Source organism: Limulus polyphemus, unplaced genomic scaffold, assembly GCF_000517525.1.
Source record: "Limulus polyphemus unplaced genomic scaffold, Limulus_polyphemus-2.1.2 Scaffold3762, whole genome shotgun sequence".
In the NCBI taxonomy this organism is placed as follows: Eukaryota; Metazoa; Arthropoda; class Merostomata; order Xiphosura; family Limulidae; genus Limulus; species Limulus polyphemus.
The window spans coordinates 85,043-96,624 of record NW_013669372.1 but is presented as its reverse complement, the minus strand read 5'-3'; the positions used below and the strand labels follow the sequence as shown (position 1 = coordinate 96,624).

At 31.9% G+C, this 11,582-nt stretch overlaps 1 protein-coding gene across 1 annotated transcript in view; it reads right to left on the bottom strand.

Annotated features, from left to right (window-relative positions):
- LOC106469996 (protein lev-9-like) overlaps window positions 1-11,582 on the bottom strand; it is an 86,874-nt gene that overhangs the window by 14,245 nt on the left and 61,047 nt on the right. Inside the window, exons 6-7 of the mRNA XM_013930515.2 lie at window positions 9,679-9,796; window positions 2,911-3,174 (exon numbers count right to left, since the gene is read on the bottom strand). Of these exons, the coding sequence (XP_013785969.1) occupies window positions 2,911-3,174; window positions 9,679-9,796 (382 nt within the window). The remainder of the gene's footprint in view (window positions 1-2,910; window positions 3,175-9,678; window positions 9,797-11,582) is intronic.

Sequence of the window (11,582 nt, the reverse complement as noted above, 5' to 3'; positions counted from 1 at the left end):
AGGCAAGTAGGCAGCCGGCTAACAGCAGTTGCCCATGACCAATAGCCTGAGGGTTTTTGGGTGTGGTGCCTGATAAGCCCAGGGCTTGCTTACAAGCAGCCAATAGGAGCATCGCACTACTTGAGGGTGATGCTGTGTACTATTTGGATGCTCGCCAGGATACAGAGAAATCCTGCTATATAAACCCATGTCTGGAGCTAGAAAGTCAGTTCTTCAGCGAGATCCAGTACCTCCAGAGATCTCCAGCCAGCATTATGCAGCTTAATAACTTAAACTCTGCAACAAAGAAGGTTCCAACTCTCCAGTAAGTATCTCTCTCTCTAAATCAGCTTTTGTATAATATGTGTTTTCTATTAGAAGTGTTATAAATGTTAATGGTTAAAGTAACGATTGAAGAGTTTAACTATCAAGTATTATGTCCAGTGTAATAAAAAAGTAATAAAAGATATTATAAGTAGAATTACTGGCCTGAGACTCATATTCTTTACTCTAACTGTAAACTCCTGGAGTTAGCGACTTGTGGCTCCACTCGTCACGACAAATCCTCCAATAAATAAATTAGGTAAACAGGTTGGTTTTAATTGAAACTCCAACAATTAAGCTCACCTGAGTGCTAACCTGTTTCAATATAACATGTCGCCCTACTATTAGTAGAGGACTACAGCATTATGAAGCTTATGTCCTAGGCTGGTGTAATACATTTAGACATGTGTAGGAGTGGGAGTTTGTTCAAGGCTTGTGGCATGTACAGGAACTTGTATGGCAGTTGTGCATGAGGTTATACCTTTTAGTGGTGCAGAGAGCTAAATAGCATTTTTAAAACAACTTATTTTCAAATGTAATTAGATCACTTAAACAGAGTAAGGAAGTTAGCTTGATGGTGCAAAAAGAAAGACATTAGTTGTGTAGAAACATATAGCATGTTTTAACCACTCTTTTTAATGAAATTATTTTTAATCTTTTGTGTTATAAGCTTAATTTTGTTCTTCCTGAAAAAGACAGACTAATGTTCTGTTGAAACATGTTGTATGTTCCCCCCAAAATAAATCACTTTATTATGCTTATAAACCATTGCCAACTTATTATTCAGTCAAATCTGATAGAATGATATTTTTGACAATTTATAAATCTATAAAATAAAGACGTAAGCAGTCTTGTAGTTTATTTATATTCATGAAAAACGATTCTGTTTCTTAAAATAATCAGATGGATTTTGCATCATTAAAATTTATAAATCTTTGGCCTACGTTGTAAATGTTCAAAATTATTTCCATTTGTACCAATGTGATTATTTTGAGTTTTAATAGCAGTGTGTAGCTCAAAGAAATCATCATCCTTTGTAATTACTAATTAGATAAGTTGTTACTCACTTTATAGGAATTCTTGTATTCAATATTCTATTATAATTTCCAGTACTGAATAATCAACTCACTGTATGAAAATTCATGTTTTAATAGGATCTGTACCTGAACATAATAGAAGTAAAAAGCAGGATATATCATATATACAGTGTACAGTTACATTTGCAAACTGAATTACATCTGACTTTATTTAATCCAAATTCACAAAAAATATAATTGTGGTAATTTCTTTACTGAAGTTGCTTTATTAATAAATGTGAAATTATAACTTAGTTCTTTTATCAATTTATGCAGTTGTAATATGTAAGTATACCTGTTTTTATTGATATGGGAATTAAAAAAAAATTTGCTTAATCTCTTTCTATGCAGTTTTGGCAATAAATACATGGTTTGGCAAACTATTGAAATAGTTTCATTATAGTTGTTTTTGTTGTTCTCTAGCAAATAGTATTTACTTTGCCAATGAGGATGTTGCTGAAAATAAGTCATTGACTGTTATGTCCTTTGCTGGCCAAGTGGATGGTATCTGGAAGTTAAAGTCTTTGTTTGTTGTAAAAGAACGACTATTTGTGTGGTAAGGTGTATCAGTTCTGTGTAAAACTCAGGTTACATGTTTAGTAATGAGTATCAGTTTCAGTCAGAAGAGATCTACATACAATTGGTTTGAGATGCAAGTCGATCAAAGGAAAGATATCTTGTGAGATAATAACTGTTAACTGATCCAGTAGGAAGGTGAATGTTCAGTGTCTATGCAAGTATGCATACTGTGCTTCTTTGCTTTGCATTATAAATAAAGTTTGTGTTTGTTTAATTTTACATCACGTTTGGTCTGTATATTTCTTAGCTTAAAACTCACTTGATTAGCTAAATTCAGGTTTACTTCACAATTTTCTTGTTCGTTCCTCGTGTTATAAAGTGTATCTATCTGAATATTGCATGGAAACCTGTTTACTTGAGAATATCAAACAGTATTTAACCCTCTTTGGGTTGGTGGGCAACTCTCTGGAGTATAGAGGTCACCAAGGGCATACTTGCATAAAAGAAAATTTAAGTAAAAATAGTAATTGTAACTATTTATACTATTTTTTATTCAAATATGCCCAAGAGCTGATATTTTGCAACTTTGTAAGATTTATTTAATGTAATTTGCTATTAAAAGTTTAAAACATGTTTGAACTTTGATCTCTGCAAAGTTCCAACTGGTATCACCTAAAAAATTCCCTTAACAACAGAATTACCCTGAGACATCTTGGAAGGTTGCCTGGAGGATAAACAGGGTAGATACAAAAGTTTCACTATTTCTGAAGCAGCTTTCCAAGATATGTATCAAATATGAGTAGTATGGCCATGTTTACTCACTCTTTTTCATAATGTAAGCACATTGACAAAGAAGATATTATGCTTTTCTTGTACATTTGTTAATACAGTGTAGATTATAATTAAAGATTTTGAGTGATCTCAATACAATAATCTCTAAATCAAACAAACCTGAAAAAAAAATTATGGAAAGTTCTAATCTAAATTTACTAATGTTCTAAAGTAAACCCACCATTAGGATCAGAACAGTAAGGAAAGTCTTCACTCCAGTCTCCTTTAATGCAATGTGTTTCTTTTACTCCTATCAGCCTCTTAATCCCAACAAGATGGCAATGAAATCTAATTTTACCTCCATTTTCAACTTTGTCTCCAGTTTTCAGTTGAGTCAAATTATAAAAAATCATTAGATATTCATCATGTTTTACAATCTGACATACTGATTCTGTGCTTTCTCTGCTGATAAATGTAGTAGTTGATGGAGTTGTAACTCTTTCTTCTGAAACAATCAGAAAATCAGAAAAAAAACATAAATGCAATCATGATATGACAGTACACATTGTTCTTAAAAACATATTATCCATCTGAAAACAAATCCATGTTCAACATAACAACTGCACTTGATAAAGTATGGCTCTTATTATGTGAGATAAATTAATTTTTGAAAATTCAAGGTTTCTTCTTTAGTAGTCCCTTAAGTTTAGTAACCTTTTTTATACCTAATTTATTAAGTTTCTAAAATTTAAGCCATACTTTAGAAAATTACAACCATCATTATCTTCTACTAATAATATGATATTGATTAAATAATACAAACTTGTGTTTAGCTTCTTTCTAAATTTCATGCATTAACAACAGTGCTGGACAAAGGCTGTAAATGAGTCTTTTTTTTTTTTGTCAGTTCCAAATCCATGAAATTTGCTTTTGCAAAATCTCACATGTACTTATATCTGTACTTAACAGTTATTAGATGCTTCTAACAAATAGTAAAATTTTCTGTAGGTATAATTTTCCTTCTAATCTTTCAATAAACAGTTGTTAAAGTAATACTTGTAAGTTGGAATGATTCTACTGAAACAAAATTTTCTCATGGACAATGTAAGAAACAAAAAAGTCTTTAGATATGAAATTATGAAATTTTAATGATCCATATGGACTCAAAATATCATAGGGATAAACAATTTCATCTTCTCTGCTCTTCCATAAGCTTAATCCACTTGAAAAAAGGGTTGCTGCTATTACAAAATCATGTTAAAGAAATGATTACCTAGATAACTTGTAAATAAAGAAAAGGTGTCATTAGTAAAATAAATTAATAATTTAAAACTAATGCACAAAATATAACCACTAAGCAGAATTACAGTCAGTAACAATTTGATATCGTATGGCTTTAAATTGAAAATATTTCCAAAATGCCAGAATTTAAAAGTTTGTTTTAATTTTAGCAAATACATAAGTAGGTGAATGAATTATCAACCAGTTTTGAGCATCTAGATAGTGGTCTACAGGTATCTATTGTTTTAATTATCTACAACATTTGGTAATATTTTTCTTTTCCAGGATAACAAAAAAAAAAAATAATGAGTCATATTGCCAGATTAACACTGATTATGAAAAGCTACAACATGATAAAAACCTATCTCTTTATAATAATATTTTGGCCTAACACTGGGTGCACTAAGGTGTATGTAAAAAAATAAGGCCCATTTAAATTAAGCAAGATAAAATCAAAACAGAACTAAATAAGAAACAATGCACATTCTTTAATGCATGAACTAGACAAGTATATGTTTTCCCTCTGTAGTAATTCAAAGTTACACAGGCAAACATACCATTCTCACCATTAAATACTAGAAAAAGGACAATGCATCAACACTATCAATTCCCTTGATAATCTTGAACATCACACTCAGATCCCCTTAATTCTTCTTTTCTGAAGATAAAACAATTTCACAGATCTTAACCTGTCTTCATATGACAGTTCTGCCATCCAAGATATCAGAATAGCCCTCCTATGAGCCTTTTCCAACAACTCAATGTCCTTCCTAAGATAAGGAGCCCATGACTGAACACACACACACACATCAAACCCATATAACAATGCAAAATCTAAAAAACACATTATTTCACATTATTCTTATCTTTCTTCTATTTCTATATATAATCACAAGCCAACAGTAAAATAAAAAATAATTAGAAGACATACCTGGAATTCCTCCTAACATAATTAAAGATGCATAAATCTTAAAATTTACATTTCTTATGAAACTATAAAACCAAATCATCCTTTATTTCACATTAGAAATAAAAATACATACATTTGTGTTGAGATAATTGAATAAGGTTTAATTTTGATGGTAATAACCTTAACAGTGTTAAGGACGAAAAAGATCTTTGTGTTCTGGTTTTTCAGTGTCTTAAGCCATCCAAGAAATGTACTGTTGCTATTGGTAGGGCAAATAGAATTTTAGGTTGTAACTACAAAAATATTGAATACAAGTCTAAAGAGGTTATAATTTCATTGTATAAGTCACTGGTTAGGCCACATTTGGAATATTGTGTTCAGTCTTGGGCTCCTTACCTCAGAAAGGACACTGAATTGTTGGAAATGGTTCAGAGGAGGGCTACTAGGATGATACTTAAGAGGGAAAAGTTGTCATATGAGGATAGGTTAGAGGTTAGAGAGAATCTGATTGAGGTGTTTAATACTGTTTAGGGAATTGATAGTGTTGATGCATCATCTTTTTCCATACTTAATGTTGAGAATGGTAGGACTAGGGAACACAAATATAAATTTTGGCATGGTAGGAGTCATCTTCTGTTAAAACAGTTTTATTTTTCAAATAGGGTGGTTGCCCTTTGAAACAGGTTGCTTTCAGATGTTGTGGAGGCAGTTAATTTAAGGGAGTTTAAGGGAAAGCTTGATAAATATATGAATGATACGGGCTGGCTTTGAGGTTTTTAGTGTTTAGTTAAATTTAATGGATATGATAGCCTAGATGGTCAACAAGGTCCCTTGTTGCCCTTTCATATCATGTTAGGTTATGTTATAAAAGTGAAGAAAAGCATGTCACTTTTAAAATAAGAAACTGTATTAATAGTCTGAAACTACTTAAGATCAGCAACATTTACTATCAAAATCTTTAACACACGAAGATGTATTACTGTTATATGTACATACAACATTCCTTACTCTCTTACAGAATATTTTTCATACTTGCAAATTGTTTAAAATTTTTCAAGTTCTTACTTGATACATAATAAACCTTGTTGGATTCACGTGGTTAACTCAGCACAAGATGTTACTTTCTGTAGTAAGTCTGGTCAAGGACCTAATCTACTGCTTCATGTGATAGTTGTATTTTGCTTTACCTTCTATACAAAGAACTGCTTTATGGCTGTCACCTGAAGCAGAGATACTTCCAGATTATTTTGGTATGGAATCTGATTGGACAGCTATAGGAAGAAGTACTTTGTACATACAGTTATATTGTTTTCAGACATATTCATTTCAATCTTTGAGAGCAGGCTTGTACCTGAAAGAGTCAGACCTCACTGGTAATGTTCTGTCTTTGGTTTACATCATTATTTTTTCACTCTTACTGCTGATCATTTGGGTAATTATTCACTTCAGCACTATTACTTATCAGAGAACTGTAATCTTTTTATTTTATTAAACTACAGTTTCATTTAAGTTTTTTTTTCACTTCTCGTTTAAAATAGTCCTACCGCTATTAAAATCAACTACTAATCTTCAACTTGACTTCAAAAATACAGTGTGCATTTTTTAAGTTTTAAGCCTCATCATCATGCCCTGTCTCATTCATTTCAAGCTGAGACAATCCATTATACTTCTGTCCTTGTGATTTACTTTCTGTGGATATCAGATAACTGAATACAGAGTTAAACCTTGAAATTAGCACAAGTCATCTTCACTGAACAAATTTTGATGCCATCTACCACTATCTATTTATTGCAGAACTGGTAGCTGACCTTTATCATACACTCCTCTAAGTTACCTTTCTCTATTATGCTCTTAACAGAAAATTATCCAAGGGATATAAAAATTTTAGAAGAGCCAAAGTGACTTCAGGATGAGAACAATGGACCTATGAATGACTTGGAGAAGTCTTTTTTTTTAATGTTGATTGCTCTGCTGCACATCATCAGGTGTATCAAAGCTTCATGCATTATCCACTCATTGAGATGACTGAACTATGGTCTTGTCCATCAGGTACTGCTGAAAGTATTAGTCAATTTTGAGCAGATCAGCCAAGCTCATGGATACAGGTGAGAAGCTGCCAAGAAGGGGTCACTGATCATAGCTACACTGAGATTTCATGAGGCAGCTTATATCTACAGTGTGCTGTGGAGATCAGCAACCAGCACCCCTAAAGCCTCTCACTTGATGATATCCTTAGAATAAGCTATGCTAGAGACAATTTGTATTGGACAAAAAGTTTTACCAATCCAATTCTACTTGCTTCTTGCAAATGTTATCACCATTACACTCTACACATTATGTACTCTAGAAAAACCAGAAGCTCTCATTATGAGAGAAAAAGTGTTGATATTTTGCATCAACCAGAACCCCATGATTAAGTGGAATTTGGGTGGTGATGTTATTACTACTAAAATTTGTTGCTGAAATGAGCATGAGCAGGATTTTAATATTCTGCAAAATATAAGAACTTCAGCCACCAGAAAAAGAGTTGAAGTTTTGTCAGCACCATGTACAAGAACTTTACCCAGACAGAGAAACATATGTACAATATGAAACAAAAAACGTTACATGACTGGAGATTGTTTAAGGTTTAATAAAGGCATTTTGTTGATGTTTGGTTCTTTGTTTAAAACTAGTGGTTTTACTTTTTAATAGATATATTATGGTTTTATTGAGTTGCAATGTTTGTAAACATGAGCTTTTTTATCATATTCACTAAATTAAAATAAAATCATCATCAAATTGGATAAGTTTAAGTAACTTTATTGTTCAGTGAGTGTGGTTTGTTTGTTTGTTTTGAATTTCGTGCAAAGCTACACAAGGGCTATCTGTGCCATTCCTAATTTAGCAGTGTAAGACTATAGGGAAGGTTGGTTTAACTTAGTATTATTGTATCCAAATATTTGGTATTGCATGGAATGTTTTAGACTTCTTTTGTAGTATAAATATGCATCACAAAATCATTATTTAGTCCTAATTATAGACTGTGTATCTTGAGTTGAGTCATAAAGGATGTATAGTGGTGATTTTTAAGGTGAAATTATTACAGGCTGTATTTTAATAACAGAGTAGAGAAGAATAATTGTCAATTGCGTTCTAAAGTAACTGAACCAGTCTGTATGGACTTTGACAAAAAAAACAAACAATTATTTATAGCTCTGGATACAACTGCAATAATCAACAGTGTAACAAGCATTTGTATATATTTTTGACTTGTTTTAATATATTATTTTAAAACAGGCGGACTATGCTACTGTTTGTTTATAGTTTAAATTTATCGGCAACAAGTCACAAACACCTAATGTAAATTATCCAGCCTTACGAAAACCTGACAGTGCGAATCTACAGAAGAAGTTTTTAAGGCTAAAGTCACCTGAACAAAATTTGCTGACCCTTCATTGACACTTACGAATGTTCCAAACATTTCAATAAACTTCTTTGATATTCTTTGTGGCTACAGAGGCATTGTTTCCCTTCTTGTATTCAAACAGCATTACATTCTGAATGTGTGTCTTATCGTGTGCCATCACTAAAATGGATTAGAGTATACTAAACTTTACACATTATATAGACTACACTAATGTGATATTTAGGTGGTATGTTTAATTATTATATGTGATGTATGTTTTTTGGGTGGTTATTAATGAAAATGTTCCTAATATATAATAAAAAATAAAATAATGTAAATATTTTTCTTGAATAGGGCTTATTGAAGCAATTGTTTACAATAGTGAGATTATTGTGTCATGTTGCTAGAACTTTCTGAGTTTTTCATTGGTTCCTAAATGGTATGTAGATTTTTGGTCAAACAAAATAAATAGCATTTGACTTAGTACTTCTATCACTTAAAGAACTTTGTTATGAGATAATGTTTCAGAAAAAACATGGAAAATACTTCGTTCTATTTTAGAGTTTAAATTTTTTATTACTGATCAAAATGTATTCTGTATAATCAGTAAGTTTCACCTTATTTGATATTAAGTAATATATTGCATACGATACGTTATTTTACTGGTAGAAACAGTCATATCCTGACTATTAAATCATTCAAACAAAAAAATCATACCTGACAAAAATATATTGGTGAACCATGACTTCCCCTTTTGTAAATGTGTAACTGTTACCTTCAAGAGGCATCCTTTGTAACATTTTAATAACGATATACTTGGTGCTGATTAAGTTATATTCTCACATAGATATATATAGTTTTCAATAAATAAGGAATCATTGTATTTCTTTGTTACTGAAACACAAAAACTTAATAACATATTAACAGAACCAATAATTGTGTCAACTGAATAGTATATCCCTTTATGTTAGCCAGCTAAAACTAAATTACCATTACCCGATGTCTTGTTAAGTGAAGAACATTCTTTAAGAATATTGAGATGTTGAAAAAGAGATCTATTGCTGAACACAAATATACACTAAGGAGTATCTGCACTGTCACAACTGCAATTATCAAAACCCAATTTTCAGCACTTTAAACCTTCAAACTTACTGCCAGTCTCTGAGAGGAATTTAGAAAATTCTTCACAATGAAATATCAGTTGCATTGACACCTATTCTGTAAACTTCATAAAAATATTTCACTGAAAAATAACTCATTTAAAAGTTCAATTCACATAACCTTTCAAAGAAAAGTTCTTTCAGGAAATTTCATGAAGTAGAAAAAAAAGCTCTTTGCAGCACTGTATTCTTGTATATATACAAATCTTATAAGAGAATTTAAAAATTATACAACCAAATAAACATATTAAGTATTTCACTATTACAAACCCAAACAATGTAAATCTGGTTCCCATTGTCCATTTTTGCATTCAATGGTTACTTTTTCTTCATTGTCATCGCATTTCACATATAGCTTTTTTCCTTCTTCATAATAATCATTCTCAGCCTATCAAAATTAAGTAAAATGCATGATATAATTTTACATATTACAATCAATCACTCAGAAAAAAAAATTGTATGGGTGTTAAATGGGAAAACAAACTCGTCAAAAGCTTTGCAAATCTTGCCATTTGGAAAAATGTTTGCAATGATACTATCATAGAAGAAAACTTTAGGTACCTTTTACCTGAAACATTATATATACAACATAAAATATGGTGATGCAAAAGAAAGATAACAGAAACCAATCAACAGATAATATAATCATGTTATTTACATAAAGTGGTAAATGAAATTAATATTAATGTATCACTGTTTGCAACTGAAATAAATTTATGATAGGAGAAATTTGTTTCATGGATAAGTAGCTTGTCTTTTATTAAGCACAAAGCTACTTGATGGCCTGTCTGTGTTCTGTCCACCATATTCTTAGTGTTATAAGCCATAACATTTACTAATGAGCCACTGGAGAGCAACAAATGGCTTTGGGAGCTAGGTTCAATAAAACATGCATGATTTTAACTTATAATTAAAATCTCATTCTAATTTTAAATGGTGGTCACCTCCTTTAGTCTTGTCTACTAACTTAAGAAACTGCAGATAACTCTGATTACAGATCAAGTTATTGTCACCACATCTGTCAGGTCAGTGTTGTCACCATAGTGAAATATATATACCACCATAGTAGCTTGTGGAAAATCATATCTCAACAGGAACCAGGGCAGATTGATTTTAACCCTTTTACTACACCCCTGACTCAATGCAGGTTTAGGGAAGTTAGTATACCCTGTGAGGCAACAAGCAGCCACTGGGGAGGGGGTTCCAAGAAGTGAATAGGAGTACATTATAAACAGGTAAGAAAATTCACCTCCTTCATTGTTGTCTACTAACTTAAGAAACTACAGATAACTCTGATTACAGATACAGTTAATGTCACCACATCTGTCAGCGTTGTCACCATAGTAATCATCTTGGTTTAAGAGGATGTTAAAGATTTAGTGCCAGTAGATGGTAAGAAGAGGATAACATTTATCAAATAAACTATACCTTATTATACTTATACTCAAACACAAAATCAAATAACAGGGACACTAAGAAGAAATGGTAGTATATGTAACACATGTATTAATTTATGTTAAATAGTTAACATTTAAAAAATATTCAAACTTTTGTTGTTTATGTTAGTTATTTTTTGAAATATGAAAAAGGTTTTTTTTTTATTATTCCTGTAAACTCCCAGTGGAGCATAGGGCCGTAACAACACCTCACCAACGGAAAGTTGTTGTTGCAGTTACTTGTAGCAGGTGGGTTTTTACGGGGTGGAGTTGCTAGCCCCGCTCCCAACCCTCCTCCTTTCTCATCCTGGACTTGGAACCAGGCAAAGGCAGAGGTTGGCATGTTTGGTGTGACAGAGATTCGAACCCGCGACCCTCAGATTACGAGTCGAGCGCCCTAACCATCTGGCCATGACGGGCCATATGAAAAAGAGTTACAAACCTAAAAATGTTTTTCTAACTTATAGGAGGAAGTGGCAAAACTTTTATGCAAAAGTATGTATTAAATTTACTATATTTTAAGAAGAGAATGTACTATTTCAGACTGATGTCAGATATTGTAGTTTCATATTCTATTTTATTTATTATTTGTTTAGTACCACATAATAAACTTCTAAGCTCACTATCATGGATAGTGAGAGATAGTCTTAACCACCAGCAGCAGGTGTGTTTCTGTTTGTGCAGGTGAATATGCGAGTTGATGAGGTTATGTACATTTGGTTTTCTTCTGTCTATATG